Source organism: Gobio gobio, assembly GCF_949357685.1.
Source record: "Gobio gobio genome assembly, chromosome: 24".
NCBI classification, from domain to species: domain Eukaryota; kingdom Metazoa; phylum Chordata; class Actinopteri; order Cypriniformes; family Gobionidae; genus Gobio; species Gobio gobio.
This window is the reverse complement of record NC_137120.1, coordinates 5,599,395-5,625,257: the sequence shown is the minus strand read 5'-3', so window position 1 is coordinate 5,625,257 and position 25,863 is coordinate 5,599,395. Positions and strand designations below refer to the sequence as shown.

The 25,863-nt window shown below is 41.2% G+C and overlaps 1 protein-coding gene across 2 annotated transcripts; it reads left to right on the top strand.

The window, feature by feature from the left end:
- The first annotated feature begins 1,810 nt into the window (after nucleotides 1-1,810).
- On the top strand, nucleotides 1,811-25,434 carry LOC307121182 (uncharacterized protein). Of its 2 annotated transcripts, none has more exons than XM_079808673.1 (5): nucleotides 1,811-1,904; nucleotides 22,538-22,840; nucleotides 22,988-23,317; nucleotides 23,536-23,628; nucleotides 23,721-25,434. In XM_079808673.1, exons 1-5 carry the CDS (start codon nucleotides 1,847-1,849, stop codon nucleotides 23,870-23,872), a joined length of 936 nt encoding a protein of 311 aa, XP_079664799.1. In that variant the 5' UTR covers nucleotides 1,811-1,846; the 3' UTR covers nucleotides 23,873-25,434. The 2 variants fall into 2 exon arrangements, with proteins under 2 accessions (XP_079664799.1, XP_079664800.1); XM_079808674.1 differs by lacking the exon at nucleotides 1,811-1,904 and adding an exon at nucleotides 21,236-21,382.
- Nucleotides 25,435-25,863: the final 429 nt, after the last annotated feature.

The window sequence follows — 25,863 nt, the reverse complement described above, 5'->3', positions numbered from 1 at the left end:
TGCCTGTAGAGTCTGAGGTGTAGTTCTTGTTTTGTATTTCTTTGCAATTTCACTGAGCAATTTCTCGGTCTGAGCTTTTTCCCACATCCCAGGGTCGGCTGTTTTGCACGGTCGTCTCCATTTGGCTCTATCCAGGGCATCTTCTGGGCCGATGTTCACGTGCCGCATATCATCCATCAAACAGTTGAGCCATCAATTTTTTGGTTTTCCACGTGGTCACTGGCCGTGCGGGCTTAGTCAGAGCGCTGTTCTCGCTATCGATCCATACATACCACCGGAGCCATCCGTCTCGCATCTTCTCTACGATCGCATTCGCAGTTCCATCACGTGGAGGGCCTGCTTGTGATAAGATGTTGCCGGAATTCCGCTTTCCGATCCGTAAAGGGCCACTGAGCGTACCACGTTCTTATAAATTTTGGCCTTCATTTGAATGGTCATTCACTGATCGCACAGGATGCCGGCGTCATTTCATCCAGGCGGCATTGACTCAGGCTCTGGCGTTTGGGAGGGTATTGCCGTCGCTGCTGATAATGAATAGTCGCTGTAACGTGGTTTGTTCGTATGGCAAGAAGAAGGCGGGAACCGGCGAACATTTAAAAGACTTTAATCCAAAATAAACACAAAATGAAAGCCCCTCACGGACGACTGCTGCGCACACACACAACAAAACGTGAACAAAACACAACGTAAATTCTAGGCCTGGTCCTCTCTCGTCCTTCACTGGTGTCGCTCGTCCTTATATGCCTCTGTGCTCCCTCATGAGTGGACTCGAGACCGGTGTGCCTCGCAGGTGACGCTCAATCACGCACACCGATCTCACTCGCTCCTCCCATGTCCCTCGCTCGTCAACCTCGCCACAGTCGCCTTCTTCAGATCTTCGATGACTCCATTCGTCTGAGGCCCGCGTTCCATATACTCTGTCTTCTTGACAGAGCCACATTCTGTACTTGTCCAACCGGGTCTTGGAGTCGGGCGACGTTGAATTCCGTCTGTCGTTCTGCTGCCTTTAACGAAGCTACATTGAGCCGCCAATGTCCCAATATGGTGCTGACATCTGAGCGTGAAGTGGAGCCGCACTATCAAGGCCCCGCCCACACTCCCGCAGAATTGGTTAGGACAATTTACTACAATTTACTTAACTCATTAAGTCGGTGTAAAATAAACAGTTATGGAAATTTTTTTATCAAAATTAAAGCTCCACTCTCCTCCTGTAAATCCTGGAAAAAGGTCAGTTGGTACCTCAGTGACTACAATTTCTCACTTGTAGAAAAACTTCCTCACTGTAGAATAATGGACTTCACATTGTTTGGAAATGGCTGTACACCTTTCCCAAACTGATGGCAGCAACAATTGTTTCTAAGATCATTGCTGCTCCTTGGCATTGTGTTAAGTCAAGTCAAGTCACCTTTATTTGTATAGCGCTTTTTACAATGACTATAGTTTCAAAGCATGGGAAGAAGGAGGTGGGTACCGGCGAACATTTAAAAGACTTTAATCCAAAATAAACACAAAATGAAAGTAAAAGCGGCAGTTGTGTTAAATAGATAACGACACAGTGTCATATGTCATGTGTAGTTGTTCATCTGAGGTTGTATTTTCCTAATTTTAAGACCTTGTTTAGAATGTCTTGATATGTAAAACCCTAGAATACAGTCAGGTGTCCTTTCTTCTACACGTGACTAAGATCAGCAAAGTCTTGTTGATTTTCGTGATGTTAAAAGAGACTGACGTGTGAACGGAAACTGAGGTTGGAGGAGGATTCACACACAACCAGATAAATATCAGTTCAGTCGTGAGAGTTTTCAGACATTTTAAGAGTTACAGTTGTGGACTTTTCAGTGAACAGATGAAGAAAATGTTTTTCAAAGTAATTTTCTTCTGTTTGAGTTTCTGGCGTCTGGTTGGTGAGTGTTTTTACGTCTTTAGTTGTTTTTGTTCTGGTACCATGTGATAAATTACTGGTTAAATTAGTCAGAGAAGATTAACATTTACTGTTATTTTCATATAGAATAATATAGAATAACAAATACTTGTTTAAGGTGTATCATAAAACTTACGTGATAAAATGTTGGTAATATGTATGTAACTGTCCATCATTTATTTATTTGCCAAGTTTCTTCAAATCTGCCACTCACTAATACTTCCGGACAGCTTTTGCGCCTACGCTCTGTTGTTATGTATCATCATCACTGTCCCGCGTTCTCATTGGTTCGCTGGCATATGCTGGATTTCATGAGCAGGGTAAGCTGTGAGCGGATTGCTCGCCCAAGAGGAAAAAAGAGATCTCGATCAACGAAAATCACATTCCCAGATAGCATGTAGCCCTCAGTTACTGTTTAAACAATGTTGAGATTTCAACAAAAAATCAATTGTAATAATCATTGAATCAACATTATGAATTGATGTTAGTTCAATATCATGTTTGCACCCGCATTTAATGTTGAATCAATGGTGAAATAAAAATCAATGGTAATGCTATTGAATCAACATTACACTATGATGGATTCTACCTCACTGATGTTGACTCAAGGTCCGTGTACTTTTTAGTTCATTCGATTTTCCTTATAGAAACGGTATTAAAAAACAAAAAACGGCTCCTTCGTTTTTTCCTTTTTTTTTAAACAAAACGAAAAACAAGAATTCAGCTTTATTTTTCGTTTTTCGTTCAGAGGTGGAAAATTAATAAACGGCTTGAATTTTCGATTTCTAGACGTGGGCGGGAATTATGCGCCCCTTTCTGCTGATTGGTCAGCCGAAGATCAAATTGTTCCATCATTAGTTCTTCCTCAGTCGCACAGCAGAATAAGAGTCCTGCGCAAACAATCAGATTAACGAACGGCTCGACACAACCTGTCCCGAGGCAGAGCAGACTGAGCGTTATTCTCCTGTGTAGATATAAATTCACATACACTTCGCATCAGCTGGGTACGTATGGCAGGATATATGATGGCTGTCATAGCCTACCCTGGTTGCCCAGTAAAAATAAATAAATTAAGATTTAAATTAATATAATTAGTTGCAAATTAAATATTTTAAACACTAATACAAAAAGGAAAGAATATCGCGTTGACATGTAATAGGCCTGTAACGTTCACACAAGAACTGTCATTCTGACTAACTGACAACAGAACAACCGATATGTTAAAATAGGCCTACATACTCTTCTGAGTTTTATGATGTAGGCCTTGCGTTTTATTAAAATGTATTATAATTGATATCTCAAAAGGATGCCCTTCCGTGCGGAGCGAGCTGCGGCGCACGCACAAATGACTGCAACATTTTCACTTGCCATTTCCATTTGTTTCTCACCAGAAAGCCCTACAGTAACTATACCTTCAGAACGCTAGGAATATAACCTACGGCATGAGTTGCAAAGGATTATTTTACACATTTTAATCCGCTTGAAAAAAACAACTGGGCAAATGCGGACTGACGCGTTTAGCCTATTGCAACTTGCCTATTTCATCTCTTTCTCATCAAACAACCAGACTAACGAATGGCTCGACCCAACCCGTACCGGGGCAGAGCCTAGACAGGGCTTTCTTCTGTGTAGACCAGCGGCTTTAGTCCTGCGCAAAGTGCCAGGGGGTCCGCGAATTTGCTATATCATACAACATTTTCCGTCACTTTTTTTTATTATCGTGATTTTTTTTTTTTTTTTTTTTTTTAATTAGTTCAATTACAAATTTCAAAACAGAAATAAGACATTGTGGTACAGTTCAGAGTATGCAATAACAATTAAAATAGATTATCATGAAACATGCTGTGATTTATTCCAAAGTGACATAAATAATGCATTTAACGTAAAATAATCTAAACTTTTAAAAGTAGGTTCGTCAAGTATTCATTGTATTTTGGTTAATGTTGTTGTGTGCGCCAGAAGATGTTCAAGGAGACAGAGACTCGCAGCGCATCCTGGTGTTTTCTTTATTTTTCAAAGGCATTAGGCTACATATTGTAGTCATTTTGAATGTATAAAAGTATACATTTTACGATGATGATTATGATGTCCTACTCATCAGTATGATGATACATTTATTTCCTCTGCTGAGGAAAAAAAATCACGTTGACGCCGGCGACTCACGCGTACATTATTATCAAAATAAAACTTCAGTAATAATGTTCAATAAAAACATTTAAAAAAAATATTCTGCTTGGTCTTTTGTACAATGGTTGCAACTGATCTGTTGTTGGGCAAGTACGCACATAACCCAGTGTTGTTGTATTTTATTTACCTGTATTTTATACTAATTCTGAATGTAGGCTAATAATAAAAAGCAGTTTTAACAACGATGCGACGCGCGCGTCTCTCTCAACATGACACTCAGGTGCGACTTATTTTCTGGCAAATAGCAACGGTCGATTATAAAAATCATAGGATGGAGGCAATGAATAGGCTACAATAAGTTTTTTTTTGTGCACACAGACACACAAAAAACATTGTGTTCATTGCCCCGACCACATTAATTTTGGCCTGAATAACTGTTATTAGCTACATATTTGGCCTGTTTTTTTTTTTGGATGACCAACTCTCACAATCTGCGTGAAAGCTGCGGGACACAGAACAGCGCGGAAAGAACGCACATGATGTGCTTTGGAAATTTACTTTTTAGAGAAAATAACACGCGCCGTTTTGTTTGACATCAATTATTTCTCACTATTAATGAAATAAACTCAAAACCAAAAGGTAGCTATAACTGCCGCGTATCTCCTGAACACTTCACTAGGCCTACTGGTCTGCGCTTGGCGTTTATCTGCTTATTTAGTTCATTCAGTTTAATTAACCCATCGCAATTTAGGCTATTGGAACTGTGTGAACTGTTGTTCTCTGGTTTTCAGTTAGTCAGAATGACAGTTCTTGCGTGAATAGGCCCAATACCCAAGTCTAAAGTTTAAAATATTTAATTTAAATTTAATTGATATTAATTTAAATCTTAATGATTAATCTATTTATTTTTATTAGTGTTTATTTAATTTACAACTAATTAAATTAATTTAAATCTTCATTTATTTATTTTTACTGGACAACCAGGGTAGGCTATGACAGCCATCATATATCCTGCCATACCCAGCTGATGTGAATTTATATCTACACAGGAGAATAACGCTGTCTATAGGCTCTGCCTCGGGACGGGTTGTGTCGAGCCATTCGTTAATCTGATTGTTTTAGGAATAAAATATGAAATGTAGCTGCAATAAACGCGTTAAGAATCCGTAGAAGCGCAGGACTGTTATTCTGCTGTGCCGTAGGCTACTGAGGAAGAACTAATGATGGAACAATTTGATCTTCGGCTGACCAATCAGCAGAAAGGGGCGCATAATTCCCGCCCACGTCTAGAAATCGAAAATTCAAGCCGTTTATTAAAGGTCCCGTTTTTCGTGTTTTTTTGAAGCTTTGATTGTGTTTACAGTGTGCAATATAACATGTGTTAATGTTTCATGTGTAAAAAAACACAGTATTTTTCACACAATTTACTTATCTGTATACTGCTGTTTTCACTGTCCTCAAAACGGCCTGAGAATTTCCTCGTTCAATGAAGTCCCTCCTTCAGAAATACGTATCGAGTTCTGATTGTGCCAGCGGTTCCCGTGTTGTGATTTGACAGCAGCTTAGCGCACGTTCCCCGAGAAGGTCTCTTACCATAACGGGGAGATGAACGCACTCAAACTACAGCCCCTGAAGGCCAAACAAAGGTGATTTGACTCCGGGATGAAAATAACAGCGTCTGATGGCGACAAACGCAACCGAACCGAACCGAACGCAACACTCCCTCTTCTCCACGAGGGAGCAACAAGACCACGCCCCCTTGTGGGCGGAGGTTAGTCAACAAACTGCTCTACTGACGTAATTAAAGCAGGAAATACCAGGATGTAGTCCAAACCGGGCGTTCGCTGTAGGCTTTGAAAGGGAACTTCTGTTAAATAAAATATCTCGCTTGGCATTGAACTTTGAGCTTTATAATTTTACAGGTATTATTTATGCTCTAACAGCAACATTACACACTAACTAAAGTTTGAAAAATGGGATCACGAAGAACGGGACCTTTAATTTTCCACCTCTGAACGAAAAACAAAAAATAAAGTTGAATTCTTGTTTTTCGTTTTGTTTAAAAAACGAAAAAGCGAAAAAGGAGCCATTTTTTGTTTTTTAATACCGTTTCTATAAGGAAAATCGAATGAACGAAAAAGTACACGGACGACTCAACACTGAATTTAACTAAAATAATCAATGGTAATAATATTGTTGAACCAACGTTACGTTATAATGGATCACTGATGTTGGATCAATATTGAAATTAAGAAAAACATATTTGGTAATATTGTTTGATCAAGGTTACAATGTGATGTTGATTCTAAATCACTTTTGTTGAAACTGAAAATACAACTGAAATGTAATGACAACATAAAACAATGTTGCCATCTGATGATCTGACGAAACAACAATAATATTTCAACTACACTTCACTGGACCATTTCAAATTTGGAGAAAACCTTTTCCAATATAAATGACACCTTCTCAGCAGTTGAGTCAATTTATTTTATTTAACAGTTTACCACAATCAGTGACAAAAAAGATATAAAAGATCTTTCTTTAAAAATAGGACAAAAGCATTACAACCTTTAAAAATAAAATGAGTTTCACAAGTTGCTCAACACAAAATATTCAAACTATGATTATAGTACCGTTAAATTCTGTATATTTATTCTAGTTTTCTAAAATCTATTAATGCTTCAATATCAAAAGAAAGTGTGTCTGATTTTTCCCACCGAGTTTATCTCCAGCCTTAATTAAACACACCTGAAGAAGCTGATCGGTCATTAGGATCAATGAGAACTTCAGGCAGGTGTGTTGAGCTTAACATGTAGAGGAATAAACACCATGACCATTACATTAATCTCAGTTCATTTTCTGTGAAACCATAGCATTCAAATAACAAGTTAATCTTGAAGAATAAAAGAGCTTAGGTTTTTCAACAAAAAATTCTTTAAAGGGATAGTTCAACCTGAAATTAAAATTCTGTCATCATTTACTCGCCCTCAAGTTGTTCCAAACCTGTATGAGTGTCTTTCTTCTGCTGAACACAAAAGAAGATATTTTAATGAATGTTGGTAACCAGACAGATGACCGTTGCCATTGATTTCTATAGTAGCAAAAATACAGTGGAAGTCAATGGCTACCGTAAACTGTCCGGTTACCAACATTCATAAAAATATCTTATTTTGTGTTCAGTTGAAGAAATACAAATAACAACTTGAGGGTGAGTAAAAGATGACAGAATTTTCATTTCAGGTTGAACTATCCCTTTAAAGCTGCAGATTCACCTTATGTAGACCTTAATCTCTTTATTAGCGTTATAATTTTTTTAAATTGTCCATCTTCATCCTCCTTCGCTTATACTAAAAGAGAAATGTGCTCTGCAAGCACTGATGGATAAAGACATGGGCTGTGTGCAGTGTGACATTCCTACTCATGTTCATGTCTCTTGCACTTCAAGAAATCTGTTAAATGATGTTATAACTTTATTCAGGAATTTCCCAATAAACATTAAAGGGGTGATGAACTGAGAAATCAACTTTCCCTTGAGCTTTTGCTATATAAAGGTCATAGTAATATAAGAATATCCTGTAAGTTTCAGAGCTGAAAACTTCCTTGTTAGTCAAAGAAAAGCTTTTATTGACACCAGGGCCAACAAACGAGAGATCTCAGAATATGCGGATCTCTTACATAATAGGACCTAGACACTGCCTCTACAGATAATTATGCTTCTGTAGCCCCGCCCACTGACTCGTGAGCTAAGGATCGCTACCAAGCTATAAACATGGCGTTGCAATCCTTGCATAAGCTTCCTTCTAAACACACACTTATATGAGTAGACTAAAACATGTTTTTTTATATGTGTTAGTTTTGCATAACATTACAGATCGTTTGAAATCTATTGATTACATACCTTAGCACTGTCACAGGGTGGAGAAGCTGTTATTAATTGGTTCACTCGTGATCGGACTTGTAACGGTATGGGCCAGAGTGTGTGTGTGTGTCTGCGCGGGTGAGTGAGTGAGTGTGTGTCTGCACGAGTGTGTGTGTCCGTGCGAGTGAGTGAGTGTGTGAGTGTGTGTGTGTGTGTGTCCGCGCGAGTGAGTGAGTGTGTCCGTGTGAGTGACTGAGTGTGTGTGTGTGGGCATGTTTTTGTGAAATATCAGGACACAAATGTGTATAATGACATGGGTATGACATAGGTATTACAAAAAGAGGGTGAAATATGAGGACGTTCCCCATGTCCTCACTTTTAAAAATTCTTATAAATCACACAGAACAAGGTTTTTTTCACAGAAAGTGAACTGCACAGTCTCCTGTGAGGGTTAGGTTTAGGGGCAGGGGCAGTGTGTGTGTGTGTGTGTGTGTGTGTGTGTGTGTGTGTGTGTGTGTGTGTGTGTGTGTGTGTGTGTGTGTGTGTGTGTGTGTGTGTGTGTGTGTGTGTGATGGGTAGGTTTAGGGGCTGTGTGTGTGTGTGTGTGTGTGTGTGTGTGTGTGTGTGTGTGTGTGTGTGTGTGTGTGTGTGTGATGGGTAGGTTTAGGGGCAGGGGCAGTGTAAGGGGATAGAAAATACGGTTTGTACGGTATAAAAACCATTACGCCTATGGAATGTCCTCACATTTCACAAAAACAAACGTGTGTGTGTGTGTGTGTGTGTGTGTGTGTGTGTGTGTGTGTGTGTCCGTCCGCGCGAGTGAGTGAGTGAGTGAGTGTTTGTCTGTGCGAGTGAGTGTGTGTGTGTCCGCGCGAGTGAGTGCGTGAGTGTGTGTGTGTCCGCGCGAGTGAGTGCGTGAGTGTGTGTGTGTGTCCGCGCGAGTGAGCGAGTGAGTGAGTGAGTGTGTGTGTGTCGGCGCGAGTGAGTGAGTGAGTGTGTGTGTGTGCGTGTGTGTGTGTCCGTGCGAGTGAGTGAGTGAGTGTGTGTCTGTGTGAGTGAGTGATTGTCCGAGTGAGTGAGTGAGTGAGTGTGTGTGTCCACTCGAGTGAGTGAGTGAGTGTCCGCGCGAGTGAGTGAGTGAGTGAGTGAGTGATTGAGTGAGTGAGTGTGTGTGTCCACTCGAGTGAGTGAGTGAGTGTCCGCGCGAGTGAGTGAGTGAGTGAGTGAGTGAGTGTGTGTGTCCACTCGAGTGAGTGAGTGAGTGTCCGCGCGAGTGAGTGAGTGAGTGAGTGAGTGAGTGAGTGATTGTCCGAGTGAGTGAGTGTGTGTGTGTGTCCACACGAATGAGTGAGTGTGTGTCCGCGTGAGTGAGTAAGTGAGTGAGTGTCCGCGTGAGTGAGTGAGTGAGTGAGTGTCCGCGTGAGTGATTGAGTGAGTGAGTGAGTGAGTGAGTGAGTGATTGAGTGATTGAGTGAGTGAGTGATTGGTGAGAGAAGATTCCGTGGGAGATGGTCACACTTGAGTTGAGCTCCAGTTAAATGATGAAAAAATGAGAATAATTTTACTAACAAATGAGAGAAAAGTAGATGATTCAACATAAAACAACATCTAGACAAAGATTTCAAAGGTTTTGTTGAATTAGGACAGTTTTTTTTTTTTTTTAACTGTCACACCTGAATTTGAGGAAAATTCACAACAAGAAGAGAATCACAGGATAACCTCAGGATTCCCCTCTGCAGAAGAGGATATTTATGCTGAAAGGGATATCATCAAACAACAAAACAACAACAACTAAGAAGAAAAATTACAAGAAAATAGAGGTAAAGACATTTTGATCAGACAGCGCTATGTCATACCTCTCCTTGAGTTTTGCTAAGAAGAACAGGACAGAGAGACATTTTAGACAAAACTGGAACTTTAAAGAAACACATTTCTCTAAAAATCAGTGAAAGTCATATTTTTCCCCTTTTTGGGCTTATTTATTAATTTTTATCCCTTAATATCTTCACTGAGAGAAGACAAACAAAAATAAACAAAAAACTGGCAGTTAAGTCGGTTGATTGTTTACGTTCTAAATCAGCGATGGCCAGTGCATCATCATCATCATCCTGGCCCCGCCCCTTCATCTACCCTCAGAAGAGTTCTGAACACTCCAGGCAGCTGCTCAGACACAAGCAGGTGAAGGAAAGGCCTGAAACACTGTTCGCTGAACAACATCACAGTGTCATGACCAACCTGCTCTTCTACACTGAACACAGCCCGCTATGGCACACTGCCTTCTGTCAACATTTCCCCTTTACCAAGAAAAGAGGCATCTGTAAAGGCAGGCAGATCTTAGCATTCGAAGATGCTGAAAAAAATGCTGAAACAAGATTTTTAACCCTGAACTTGTACCAAAATGGCACTGTCATGGTCCAGGGATCAGAGTCTGCTCTCAAAGTCTTCATTGAGGATTTTGATCTAATAAGAACACTGGCACTGTCTGATGAAGATGACATCAAGGACATGAACACCGATGCCTCTCCTGGAAGATCAGTCCAAAAGATGAAAATGGCTTCAGCAACTATTATTCCATCTCCAATGTCAAGAACGAAAGACAGTTTTTCACTCCTGGAGGTAGAAGTAGTAGAGCTAAAAGAATTGATACTGTCCCACATGAAAGACAACGACATGGAACAGCGGACAAACGACATAAAGAACTTAAGACAAGAGGTTGAATGTCTTCAAAGACACAGAGAAGAGATATCAAGGGAACTTCAGCTAACTAAAGATGAATTAAGTGAAGTTAAAGCAACGCTAGGAAGACAACTAGCAGAAGTTAGAACAGAAATGCAGGAAGAGCTCTCTGCCTTGAAGTCAGTACTTCACAGCAAAGAGGAACTCATCAATGATCTGAGAGAAAAACTCAGTTCTGTGTCAGCAGCACCCAAAGAGTCTTCTGTTAAACCCTTGATACATCCAGAGATGCTCATGGAAAATGCTCAACCTGAGCAGCTACCAGAGGAAGAAGAGTGTCACTGCTCACCTGATCCAGCAGCCCAGATCCACAGCTCCGCAGCAGAGGACCCGAGAGAAACACACGCTCTCATCCTGACCGACTCAAATGGGAAATACATCAGTGAGAAACTTCTACTCCCAAATATGAGAGTCAAGAAAATCTGGTGCCCAAACACAAGATGCGCTTTTCAGATCCTGTCAGAGAGAAACCCATATGAAAATTATAAGCACATCATCATCCACACAGGGACAAACGATCTAAGGGCCATGAAGGGCCGTGTGGCTCCTGTGATCAGAGAGGTGGCAATCAGAGCCACACAACGCTTCCCAGAGGCTAAAATAACCCTGTCTACACTACTGCCACGCTCTGATGTGCCATTCCACGTGATCCATGGAAATAATGTGGAGCTCTCCAGAAGCTGCGCACTTATTCCTAATGTTCATCTCGCCCATCACAAAGACATACAACCCCATCATATGTATGACCATGTACATCTCAACAAACAAGGAGTGAAAGTCTTCGCCAGCGTGCTGAAAAGCACAGCCCTTGGAAACACACCAAGAAACAACAGCAGAAACACCAATCAAAAGAGAAGCTCTCAGCCACCAAGAACCCTCCGTCCTCCAGCAGAGTCCAGACCGACCACAGGACCTCCATCACAACACCAGAGCTACACCACGACAAGAACCCTCCGTCCTCCAGCAGAGTCCAGACCGACCACAGGACCTCCATCACAACACCAGAGCTACACCACGACAAGAACCCTCCGTCCTCCAGTAGAGCCCAGACCGGCCACAGGACCTCCATCACAACACCAGAGTTATGCAGCAGCAGTTCAACAACCACAAAACCCTGCAGCTGCTGAACTCAACCAGATAAGACATCTGCTGAACATAGTCTGCTCTAGACTGAGGACTTAACCTGCACACACACACACGCACTACAGAAAAAACTATCCATGAAATCTTTTAAAATCAGTTGTTGGAACATACAGGGTCTGCACTCTTCTACTTTTGGTAACAAGACGGCAGACCAAGACTTGCTCAGCAGTGTCACAGATATGGACATCTGTATCTTTCATGAGACGTGGTGTCGCAGTAATGACACATTACATTGTCCAATAGGATACAAGGAAATTGTTGTTCCTTCTTTAAAAAATCCTAAAATTAAATGTGGTCGTGACTCAGGTGGAATACTTATATGGCACAAAGACAATCTGAAACATTCAATTAAAATTGTTAAAATTGAAAAATCATCTATTTGGCTTGAAGTGAAATCCGTCATATCACAGTGTAACCTTTACCTCTGTGCCGTCTATATTCCACCTCACGACTCTCCCTATTACGAAGAGCAAAGCTTTCCAAGGCTACAGACTGACATCTTACACTTTCAGTCCAGAGGAAATATCCTCATATGCGGCGATTTAAACGCCAGGACAGGGAGAGAAATTGATTATGTAAATATTGTAGAAAATGACCACATCCTCAATGACACCACGTTTCATTGCTCAAATATCTCACCAAGAAACAGCTATGATAGTTCAGTCAACATGAACGGAAAACAAATGCTAAAGCTGTGTAAAGGGTTAGGGCTGTACATCATCAATGGCAGAACTAGAGGAGATACACTAGGCAGATTCACGTACTGCTCCAGATTAGGAACCAGTGTGGTTGATTATTCAATAACAGATATTGATCCAAACTTTATTAATGCCTTCACAGTCAGACCTCAGCTTCCGATTTCCGATCACTGCCAAACTGTGCTTTATCTGAAACCACCACGGGAAAGGACCAAAACGTCTCCCCTCCAATCTGAAAAACTGTTCCCTTTGAAACCTAAACTCAAGTGGACTCAACCCAGCTCCGACCAATTCAAAGAAAATATGAACAGCCCTACTATACTAAAAATGCTGGATTGCTTTATGTCCACTGAGTTCACTTTAGATGGTAATGGGATAAATCTAGCAACAAAAAACTTAAATTATATATTCAAAACATTGGCGACTCTATCTAACATTAAACAGCAAAACAATCATAAAACAAATCATCAGAGAATGAGAAAGGATGTGTGGTTTGATGATGAATGTGCAGGTCTCAGAAAAGAGCTGAGGAGACTTTCCAACCGAAAGCACAGCGACCCATCCAGCCAGACATTACGCCTTTCTTATTCAGACTGTCTGAAGAATTACAAAAGACTACTGTGGAATAAAAGAGAGAAATATTTGAATGCCAAAATTGATGAAATTGATAAAGCAGTAGATCAAAACACTTTCTGGAACTTATATAAAAAACTTGATAAACCCAAATTAGAGACATCGCTCCAGAATGGCACAATCTGGAAATCTTACTTTGAAAATCTATATCAAACAATTGAACCAGCTGACCTTAACCAGCCTCAGATTAAAATCAAGGAGAAACTAGAAGACTTGGAGAAAACTATTAAAAATTATCAAAATCCATTAGATAAATCTATATCAATATCTGAAATATTAGAACATATAAAAAATCTCAAATTAAAGAAAGCATGCGGACAAGACAACATTAATAATGAAATGCTTAAACTCAGCAGTCCCAGCATGATTCAAGCTCTAGCCAAACTATTTAATCTGGTTTTATGGTCCGGTCAGTTCCCTGAGATCTGGTCTGAAGGACTGATCACCCCCATATTTAAAAAAGGTGACCGCTTCGACCCCAATAACTACCGTGGCATCTGTGTGGGCAGTGCTTTAGGAAAACTGTTCTGCAGTCTCATAAACAGCCGCATTGTCTCACACATCACCACACACAACATTTTAAATAAAGCACAAATTGGCTTTTTACCAAAACACCGCACATCTGACCACATCTATTCTCTTCACACTCTAATCAACAAAAACATCAAGGACAAACAAAGAAAAATATTTGCATGTTTTGTAGACTTTAAAAAAGCTTTCGACTCAATTTGGCATGATGGTTTACTATACAAACTCCTACAAATTGGCATTGGCGGAAAAACATTTGATATTGTACAATCCCTTTACACCAACAGTAAAAGTGCGGTGAAAATCAAACACCACAGAACCGCGTTTTTCCAGCAGGGACGTGGAGTGAGGCAGGGATGCAGTCTGAGTCCAACTCTATTTAACATCTATATTAATGACCTGGCATCAATGCTGGAGCGCTCTACTGTCCCCGGCCTCACTCTACAGTCCGGCCACACAGAGGTCAGAGGTCACTCTACTGTCCCCGGCCCCACAGAGGTCAGATGTCTGCTTTACGCGGATGACCTGGTCCTGCTGTCCCGCACACCTGAGGGCCTTCAGCAGAGCCTGGCCCTGCTGGAACAGTACTGTCACGAGTGGGCCCTAACAGTCAATCTGGACAAAACTAGAGTCATGGTGTTCCAGAAGAAGGCCAGATCTCAGGCACACAAACACCCGTTCACTTATAAAGGCCAGGTCCTCCAGCACAGCACGAGCTACAGCTATCTGGGCATCGACATCAGCGCTTCGGGAGGCTTTGGTCTGGCTGTCAAAACACTGAGTGAAAAGGCTCGGAGGGCTTTCTATGCTATAAAGTCACGATGCGGTCACTTAAAAATACCCATAAAAACTTGGATAAAATTATATAATTCAATAATAAAACCAATTCTTTTATATGGATGTGAAATTTGGGGATCAGTACTGAATTTAAAAAATTGGGATAAAACTTCAATAGAAAAACTACAATTGGAAATTACCAAAAACATTTTAGGGGTCCACAGAAGCACGTCCAGCGCCGCCTGCAGGGCTGAATTAGGCCTGTACCCGCTGGACATCGAGATCCAGAAGAGATGTGTCCAGTTCTGGCATCACCTCCATCAGTCTGATCCAGAGTCAGTCCAATATAAAGCCCTCCTCGCCAATGAAACCTCAGCAGAGTCTCATCCTCTAAACACACTCGCTCTCCAACTAGTCCATCAAACTCAAGCCCCGATTGACCACAGCTACAACCCCAAAACCATTATTAAAGAAATTGACAAAAATCTAAAAGACACCCATGATAAATAACTAAAAACACATTTTGAACTCAAAAATAAACTCCAATGCTATTCAACCCTAAATAGAACCACTAAATTGGCCAATTATCTAGTAATTAAAGAATTTAAAGAAAGACAAATCCTCTCCAAATACAGATTGAGTGACCATGATCTAGAAATAGAGAGAGGAAGACACAGACACACATGGACAGAGAGAGAGCGGAGGATCTGTAGACACTGTGATTTACAGCAAATAGAGGATGAGAAACACTTTCTGCTAATCTGTCCTAAATATCAGCATGTGAGAGAAACATTTCTGGCCAGATTTGAAACTCTGAATCCATCATTCACTGAACTGAGTGATAATGAGAAAATGTCCTTCATGCTTGGAGAAGATGAGAGCACAGCCACACTCGCTGCACAATATGTGTTAGCCATTCATAACCATAGAGACCGCTAACTCTCTAGAGCTGCATGTGACATGATCTGTACATATATAGTATATATATATTTGTTTGTTTTTATTATTTATATATAATATGTTAATGCTTTGGCAACATTGTGATACACAGTCATGCTAATAAAGCAAATTTGAAATTGATTGAGTGAGTGAGTGAGTGAGTGTCCGCGTGAGTGAGTGAGTGAGTGAGTGAGTGTGTGTCCGCGCGAGTGAGTGAGTGAGTGAGTGAGTGAGTGAGTGAGTGTGTGTGTGTGTGTGTGTGTGTGTGTGTGTGTGTGTGTGTGTGTGTGTGTGTGTGTGTCCGCGCGTCCGCGCGAGTGAGTGAGTGAGTGAGTGTCCGCGTGAGTGAGTGATTGTCCGAGTGAGTGAGTGAGTTTCCGCGCGAAAGAGTAAGTGAGTGTGTGTCCGCGCGAGTGAGTGAGTGAGTGAGTGAGTGTGTGTCCGCGCGAGTGAGTGAGTGAGTGAGTGAGTGTCCGCGCGAGTGAGTGAGTGAGTGAGTGAGTGAGTGAGTGAGTGAGTGTGTGTCCGCGCGAGTGAGTGAGTGTCCATGTGTGTGAGTGAGTGAGTGAGTGAGTGTGTGTCCACGCGAGTGAGTGAGTGAGTGAGTGAGTGTCCGCGTGAGTGAGTGAGTGAGTGAGTGAGTGTCCGCACGAGTGAGTGAGTGTGTGTCCGCGTGAGTGAGTGAGTGAGTGAGTGTCTACGCGAGTGAGTTAGTGAGTGAGTGTTAGTGAGTGAGTGAGTGAGTGTCCACATGTGTAAGTGAGTGATTGTCCGAGTGAGTGAGTGAGTTTCCGCGCGAGTGAGTGTGTGTCCGCGCGAGTGAGTGAGTGAGTGAGTGAGTGAGTGAGTGTCCGCGCGAGTGAGTGAGTGAGTGAGTGAGTGTCCGCGCGAGTGAGTGAGTGAGTGAGTGAGTGAGTGAGTGTGTGTCCGCGCGAGTGAGTGAGTGTCCACGTGTGTGAGTGAGTGAGTGAGTGAGTGAGTGAGTTTCTGCGCGATTGAGTGAGTTTCCGCGCGAGTGAGTGTGTGTCCGGGTGAGTGAGTGAGTGAGTGTGTGTCCGCACGAGTGAGTGAGTGAGTGAGTGTCCGCGTGAGTGAGTGAGTGAGTGAGTGTGTGTCCGCGTGAGTGAGTGAGTGAGTGTGTGTCCGCGTGAGTGAGTGAATGTCCGCGCAAGTGAGTGAGTGTCCGCGCGAGTGAGTGAGTGATTGAGTGTGTGAGTGAGTTTCCGCACGAGTGAGTGAGTGAGTGTCCGCGCAAGTGAGTGAGTGAGTGAGTGAGTGAGTGAGTGAGTGAGTGAGTGAGTGAATGAGTGTGTGTGTCCGCGCGAGTGAGTGAGTGTCCGCGTGAGTGAGTGAGTGTGTGTCCACGCAAGTGAGTGAGTGAGTGTGTGTCCGCACGAGTGAGTGAGTGAGTGTCCGCGCGAGTGAGTGAGTGAGTGAGTGAGTGAGTGAGTGTGTGTGTGTCCGCGCGAGTGAGTGAGTGAGTGTGTGTCCGCGCGAGTGAGTGAGTGAGTGAGTGAGTGTCCGCGTGAGTGAGTGAGTGAGTGTGTGTCCGCGCGAGTGAGTGAGTGAGTGAGTGAGTGTCCGCGCGAGTGAGTGAGTGAGTGAGTGAGTGTGTGTCCGCGCGAGTGAGTGAGTGAGTGTGTGTCCACGCGAGTGAGTGAGTGAGTGTCCGCGCGAGTGAGTGAGTGAGTGTGTGTCCGCGTGAGTGAGTGAGTGAGTGAGTGAGTGAGTGAGTGAGTGTCCGCGCGAGTGAGTGAGTGTGTGTCCACGTGAGTGAGTGAGTGTCCGCGCGAGTGAGTGAGTGTCCGCGCGAGTGAGTGAGTGAGTAAGTGTGTGTCCGCGTGAGTGAGTGAGTGTCTGCGCGAGTGAGTGAGTGTGTGTCCACGCGAGTGAGTGTGTGTCCGCGCGAGTGAGTGAGTGAGTGAGTGAGTGAGTGTGTGTGTGTGTGAGTGAGTGAGTGTGTGAGTGAGTGAGTGAGTAAGTGAGTGAGTGTCCGCGCGAGTGAGTGAGTGTCCGCACGAGTGTGTGAGTGAGTGAGTGTCCGCGCGAGTGAGTGAGTGAGTGAGTGTGTGTGTGTGTGTGTGTGTGAGTGAGTGTCCGCGCGAGTGAGTGAGTGAGTGTGTGTGTGTGTGTGTGTGTGTGAGTGAGTGAGTGAGTGTGTGAGTGAGTGAGTGAGTGAGTGAGTGAGTGAGTGAGTGAGTGTCCGCGCGAGTGAGTGAGTGTCCGCACGAGTGTGTGAGTGAGTGAGTGTCCGCGCGAGTGAGTGAGTGTCCGCAAAGATTAGGCAAGAGTACCGTGAAGATTAGGCAAATTAGTCCGGTGATGTAGGACTGTGCGCGGCTGCTCCTCATGCGGACGACACTGTCCGCAACAATAACGAGGAGATGCTAGCAGCGCTGCTTTTGGTAGTTATGTATTGTTTTAATAAAGAGGCTGTGCCGGGGGGGGCGTGGTTTAGCGAGGTCTGTGACGGGAGAGAGAGTCGGGAAACAGGTGCGCCGTAAGTGGGTCAAGTGCAAAGCATAAACACCTGTGTCTTGTTTCAGTAATGGGCGTGGAGAGACCGGATATAAGCCATCCGGAAGAAGGCTTCGAGGAGAGAGAGACTGTCTGGAGGCTCGGGAGACACACGCACAAAGGAGACAAGAGAACACAGAGAAACATTGAGAAACATTGAGATTGTCCGTACCAGTTTGAGTTTATTGTGAAACGCCAGTGGGCGTGATTTATGTTGTATAACGAAAAGAGAGAAAATAAAGCGCATTTGACATCCTATTGTATAAATTACAGCATTATGGAGTTAGAGGATTAGCCCTTAGCTGGTTCAGAAGTTATTTGTTTGGTAGACAACAGTATGTAAGTATCAATGAACTAATTTCAGTAAGGAAAGGAGTCCCTCAGGGATCCATTTTGGGCCCTCTACTTTTTTTAATTTATATAAATGATTTTGAAAATTCCACAATGTCTTTACACAAGGTTTTATTTGCTGATGACACAAATTTATTTATGTCTAATAAGAGTCCAGACGAAATGGAAGAAATAATAAATAGAGAGCTAAGAAATGTGGCTATCTGGTTTCGGTGTAGTAAATTATCTCTTAACATAAACAAGACAAATTACATCGTATTTCATTCCAAACAAAATAAATTGGCAAATAAGCATTTTTGTCTTAAAATAAATGATCAAATTATTGAAAGAGTAAATACCACTAAATTTCTTGGAATCTTTATTGATGAATGTCTACAATTTAAATGTCATATCGATCAGCTAATAAAAAAATTATCAAAATACGTTGGCTTATTTTTCAAAATAAGAAATTTTCTCCCACAGTCAGCACTTGTCATCTTATATAAAACCTTGTTTGAGTCCCATATAAACTATTGCAATGTCATATGGTGTAACACTTTTACTAGTTATTTGAAAAAGATACAGTCTTTACAGAAAAAAATGATACGGGTATTAACGTGGTCTAAGCAAAATACCCCTTCGCGTCCCTTGTTTCATCGCCTTGGTCTATTAAGACTTCCTGAATATAATACTTTTCAAAATGCCTGTATGATATTTCAGGTTGTTCATAAGTTAAATTACAGGTTGTGTGAACTTGTCCCAATCAGCCAACCCCAGCATACATATCACACAAGGGAAAAACATTTAATTACTGGAAAAATACGACGATTGAAATGTACAAGCCTGAGTGTTGTCTGTAGAGGTCCACAGATTTGGAACGAGCTTGAGGAAAACCTTAAATTGTTGCATTCGGTCTCCGTATTCAAGAAAAACCTTAAGGATAAACTGATTTTAACATATACTTTTTGATCACTTTGAATGTGTTACATTTGTGCTGGGATCGTCTGTTTGTTATAGTGTTTGTCTTGTTGTATTTATATTTATGTATGTTTATGGATTGAGCTTTATTGTATGTTAAATGTTGTATGGTGTTATTGGGCCCCCTCCTAAAAGCTTTCAGTAGCTTCTTTGGGGTTTCCCTTTTTTACACACAATAACCTTTCTGAAACTATTGTTAATTGTTAATTTTGTCTTTAAAAATGATGAAGTGTGTGAAATAAAAAAATTCAAATTCAAAATTCAAAAAAAAAAAAAGCACCCCGAGTCTCCAACACGCCGACCCTGCCTTCTTCCGGATGGCTTATATCCGGTCTCTCCACGCCCATTACTGAAACAAGACACAGGTGTTTATGCTTTGCACTTGACCCACTTACGGCGCACCTGTTTCCCGACTCTCTCTCCCGCCACAGACCTCGCTAAACCACGCCCCCCCCGGCACAGAGGTCATTAACAAAACGGCGGAAAAGAGACGAGCACTGATACTAAAGAGTTTTCTGAAAGCTCGTAAAGCTAGATTTAAAATAAGACAACGTATGTTATCAGCTATTATTACGGACATTGACCGTGAGATGGCTGAGATGAACATGCGCCATCAGACAGAAAGAGCACGACGAATATTTACTGAACGCAGAACGAACCTCGCAAAAGAATTTTAAAAATGCCGGTTGAAATAAAATACTGCGTGAGTTCAACCAATCAGCATGTTCAGCACCCAAGTCCCACCCCCGAAGTTCCCTGAACTTTGAAAAAGTACTACCCCGGGAGCAGGGCCGTTTGGAGAGGGAAATATTTACCCGGAACTTCATTTAGACCCTGGCTCCTGCGGTTGAAACACACCGAGTACCACCCCAAAGTTCCTGGGGAAAGTTCCTGCGGTGGAAACGAGGCTTTTGTTTGATATTTTGCGAGTCCTCTGAGCATTTCCCCCTGACGATTCCTGGGACAGACGTAGCTGAAGCTCATTAAATATGCAAATCTTATCCAATCCTAGCCGTGGGCGTTTACTTCCAAGTGTTCAGGGCGACACGCCCATCAAATCCGATTGTTTTTCAGAGAGGCTCAAATCCAAGGCAGAAAATAGCCTATTACTTATTCATTATGATGTTTTTGAATGTAAAAACCACACAAACGTCATAAGTTGACCTCAGACAACAGTATAACATTTTTTTTTAAAGCCAGTTCATGACTCCTTTAAAGCAAGATGCATTTTTTAAGAATGTAGAAATTTTTTTTGTATTACAGTCAGTAACAATACAAATCAAACACAAATAACAAGCACGCAAATTAAAAGAACAGAGAAATAATAAGGTAGATAAGGTAAATTGTAATTTTCGTAAATTGCCCTTGAATGCAGACTGTGCATGCTCCACTCCCAAACAAACAACACAAAGATTTTGTGTATCCCCATCCGTGATGAAACAGGGACAGGGATGAACACACAACCTATACTGCTGCTGCTGTTTGCTTGCAATACTATTTTATTTGTTTTTGACAGACAACAATAAATATGACAGAGATTTCACATATAGCGCTTGCTGAAGCGTTGCACTGTTTGGGCAGGCTTTATAGTTTCCTGGTTCATGACATTCCCCGCCTCTGACGTCTCATCACACTATTGGACGGATTTCACACGTGCTTCATGACGCAATCACACAGAGCTTTCATGCAACCGGGCCCAGACCATGAAGACTGAAAACTTCCTCTAAGCTGTCTCACAAAATCTAATAGCAGCTATAAGGACTAATGTGGTGTTGGAACAAAGAAAGCATTTAAAGTGTCACAGCAGCATCTTGAATATTACCCGCAAATCAAACACTTGCAGGATCTCATGACAAGATGAAACTGTTGCTTTAAGACATTTTAAGACACTTTAAGACACGTTATGTGTCAGTTTACTTCTGTTGAAAATTGACGCCTTTGACTTACAATGTTCAGAGTGTGAATTTTCAGCCAAAAATAAACCTAGATGGTCACATGCATTAACACTTAAAGATGTGAGGAAAGTTTAGGGTGGAGTTTCACTTTAGTTTACTACAGAGCAGTTTCACATCAGGGCGTCTGTCATTTTATTACTGAAGCAGTTTTGAAGAGTTTGTCTTCATATTTGTGGACTGAATCCATTGAAGATATTTCACACTGTTTTGCTCTGGTTGTGTTCGTGGCGTCTGGCTGGTGAGTTTTAAATGTGTTTTTATGACTTCAGTTTCTTTTGTTCTGGTACCATGTGGTAAATGACTGGCTAAATTAGTCAGAGAGGATTAACATTCACTGTTGCAGGCCAGTACTGACATTTACAAAATCCACTACAGACAGAAAAGAACCACAGTGTGTGCATAGTGTATGCATATATAATAAAAAAAAAAACTTAGAGTCAATAGAGTTGAAGACATCTGCATTTCATTTAATTGAACTTCCACAGTACGCGTTCTTTCCACTCATTTGTGCATTTGTGCATAGGCCTTAATAACACGTCACATCCCGATTTGTTTGTTTGGTTTGACAGTTGCATGAATAACATACTGTGGAACAGTCCCTTCAGAGAGACTCTTATTATAGACTGAATGTTCTCATCCACCCCCTGCTCTCTTTCTCTAATCATTCTCTCTGCTTCCACCTTGTGGTCTTCAGGTAAAACTGACTGAAGAAATGTTTAAGTTAAAGACTGTTTTAAATGGTGTCCACGACTTGACATGCGTCTTCTCAGCTACCCACCAGTCTTTGGTCGTATGGGTAAACACAGATGGTAACATGGACAAAATCTCATATTACTTAACGGCAGTGGCGGCAGCAACAAACAGCGGCAGCATTAGTTTCAGTTGTGACATGATTCTCGTCTGAAGTAAAAGTGTTTTCTGTGTTTGATGATATGTGGAGCTCAAATCAACTTATCAAAAATCACCACACTGACAATTTTGATTCTGTTGTGTTGTTTGGGTCATCTGGCTATCACCAGACCAAGCTCAATTTAAGATTGAACATTGGTCTGGGAGTCTGCTCGGTATTTTCTACTGCACAAGAGGCGTTATCAACGAGCATAATTCAAATGACTGCAGTTGGATAGTCCTTCAACCAATCAGACCACAAGAGGCGTGATAAACGGGCAACGACCCGTCGCTTGGTTGGTTCCCGCAAAAGTGTAACAGAAGCAGTAGAAATGAATGTACAGGTTTCCAGACTGAGTTGCAGGGCGAAATCAAATCGCCCGCAGATAAGGCTAGATTACTATTGTTTGGGATGTTATTAATTTGAAATGTGAAGTCCAAACTATTTACTTTAGTAAACCATCAGATGGTTATTTAAAAGTCTTTTTTAATGTTTATTCTTCAGGTGTGTTTGGTGAACCAGTGTCAGTGACACAGGGAGATTCAGTCACTCTCAACTCTGGTCTTACTGAAATAAAGGATGATGATGTGATTCAGTGGATGTTTGGATATAAAAGCATAGCAAAAATGTGTGTAACACACGGCAGAATCACTGTAAATAATGTTCTTGATGGGAGATTCAGAGACAGACTGAAGCTGGACAAACAAACTGGATCTCTGACCATCACAAACACCAGACCTGATCATACTGGATTTTATGAACTACAGATTAACTGTTTGAGGAAGAGTTTCATTCTCACTGTCCAACGTGAGTTAGTTGGTATTTTCTCCTGTTTCATATTTTATTCACCACAAATATCAAATTATTAATCCATACACAATTTTGATATTGTAAATTTCAAACTGTTCACTTTAGTAAATCACCTTAAAGTTATTGATTTGTGACCTGTTTCAGACTGCTCTTCATGCATGTTTGAAGATACAGATGAAATATTACTGATGGTGGGATATACTTTCAATTTAAACACTGGTCTTACTAAACTGAAGGATGATGATGTAATTCAGTGGAGGTTTTTACCTGAAAACACTTTAATCGCTGAAATCAATAAACGGGCCGACAGCTTCACTGTATATGATGATGTTCTTGATGGGAGATTCAAAGACAGACTGAAGTTGGACAAACAAACTGGATTGTTCACCATCACAAACATGAGAACTGAACATACTGGAGTTTATGAACGAGAGACCAACGGCTTGAGAAAGAGTTACATTTTAACTATCAACTGTGAGTTAAAGCTCAGTTTACCTGTTAGCTATGTTTACTCCAGCTTTGAAGTAGATCTAATTCTAAATGTTTAAATACTAATTATTTTTACTCTCTAAATAAGATTGTTTTAAATGCTCTACTTTTGATAAGTCTTGGTTCCTTCTCTATGTTTCTTCCTCGTCTGCTTGAATATCTTCCTTCATCCTCATTTCTCTTTATTCTCTCATGTTTTCCAGCTCATCTGCCTGTTCCTGTCATCAGCAGTAACTCTTCACAGTGTCCTTCATCATCATCAGAATATCATCCCAATCACCAGCACACATGTGCAGGTACCGCAGCACGGCTGATATTAGTTGATGTCAGCGCTGATATTAGCGTTTATTGACTGAGCTGATTTCAGTTTGATGTTTTTATTCCTCAGACTCTGTCCATGGTTGTGACTCAGTTGAAGCTGTGATCCGATTGGTCGCCACTGCTCTGGTGGGCGTGGCTGCAGCGGCTGCTGTTGTTGTTCTGGTTTATGACATCAGATCCAGAAGAGCTGAACTGGATCAATCACGTATTCCCACATAGAAAACCTAAACGATTGTACATTTTTCATATAAACATATATTTTGTATTATTATTTACTAATCTTATTTGACTCGGAATGGCTTTATATATAGAGTGCTCCAGGGATGGCGCATTTGTAGGCCAAAACCTGGAAACAAGTTGCATTTTAGGTTTTCCGGTTCCATTGTCCAGAAGTCAATGGGTTTCTTGAATGGGTTTTTGGTTAAATGCCTGAAAAGCTCTGTGGTGAACACAAGCTCAAGATATTTCCATGTTTTATTATGACATAAAATTAATCACTAAAACCCTCTTGTGATTTTTTTTTAAGCTTTTAAAACTTTTCATAAAATGCTGCTGCTAACAAGTTTAAATGGTATTACATAGGTTGTAGGGACATTAAACATCATCAGCCGAACAGATAAACTCATCTACTCACTAGTCGCTTTTACAGCCTCATTGTGTATATAATCGCTCTCTTGTAAACTATTATAACTCGAACTTCCAGGGAAAATGTTTTTAAACAAAGTGTGAATGAGTTGTCTAAAGATTAATGGTGTGACGTTGAAGTCATGTGACTGTGGTGTAGTTCATTTATTGCCTACTTCAAAATTCATAAAAGTTGTGTTTATTGGCGAAGAGCATCAGGATGAACAAAACGTGTAAGAATCAAACTTTTGTTGATCACAGAGTTTATTTTCTGCAATAATCCAATGGAAAAATCCTATTGGGTTTATGTCGAGGGAACGAGCGTGATGCGAACCTATGGGTCAACCTACAAAAATACATCATACCTGCACGTCATCTATTCATATGCTGGTATTGATTTTCATTTATCGGTGCCTCATTTCCACCCTAAAAGATTCTTGAGAACAAAAAGCAACAATAACATTTATGCTCAAAGTATCAAATGTAAGTTTTTGTCATGAGAAAAAACATGATTCATCAAGATTACCAGGCTTTTTAAAACCCTTTTCTTACAATGTAATCCTTAATATTTGATAAGGTTTTAAGGGACTGTGCCTGTCTCATAGTGTTTTTAATCTTCAGATCAGATATTTCAGCGCTCTCTCTTTGCATTTTTAATTTCTGATTTTTTTTAAATCCGGTTTTAAAGGCTTTATTGTTTCTTTTTCTCTATAAGACACACCTCACTTTACTACTATTGCTGTATATCTGTCATATGTATTTGCGTGACTTTATCAATAAAGTTTTCTCACTCTGAGGTTCAAGAGTCTCTCCATGTACCGCTAAAAACGTCTACAGTGGTGAACGGGAGATGCAGCAGGGATCCTTTTTGTGTTTTCATTTGATAAAACAGCAAAAGACAAAATCCACAAAAGCATTTCCACGATTTTCCAAACAAGGAAAGAAATGTAGATTGATTACAGGATCTTCACAGTCTTATAGTTCGTCCTGTGCCGACATTTCATTCACTAACATCAGTTTTGATTTATATGCTGTTTAATAGACCTTTATCACAGCAGAATTGAACACCGGAAGTGCACGTTGAAACAGTGCATAGATTCTAACGGTTATGTATATTATCAATGTGCTGTTAACACCTAGTTTAATAAATGCCTCTTAAAATAAGTATCCGGAAGATTATTTCAAAATCTTGACATTTTCAGAGATAACTTGTAGTTTACACACAATGCTTTGTTAATTATTAAAATACAATACAACCTCATAAAACACGTTACCCCCCCTTTTATCAGCCTGTACAGTCACACGTAGACGGGCTCACATCAGCAGGAAAGATACTCTTTGTCAACTAAATCCTGCAGTAGAAAGAATCCGTCCTTCAGGTTCAGCATAATCCACAGCTCAGTTTCTGGGTCTCAGGGTTACTTGACAGTTCTCTTTGCACCCTTTAGGAGCTCTCCTAGCCAGCGGTTATACCCCTGACTATCTAACACATTTACCCCCCACTAACTGACTATCTTCACCACCGGAGAATTGCAGAGCGGCCATTTAGCGTTTCCCCACAGTTTTAAATATGAATATTTTTCTTT

Coding starts and splice junctions, on each gene's coding strand:
- LOC307121182 (XM_079808673.1), top strand. CDS start 1,847: ATGAAGAAAATGTTTTTCAAAGTAATTTTCTTCTGTTTGAGTTTCTGG. Junction 22,841..22,987: donor TTTCATTCTCACTGTCCAAC/GTGAGTTAGTTG, acceptor GACCTGTTTCAG/ACTGCTCTTCATGCATGTTT. Junction 23,318..23,535: donor TTACATTTTAACTATCAACT/GTGAGTTAAAGC, acceptor CATGTTTTCCAG/CTCATCTGCCTGTTCCTGTC.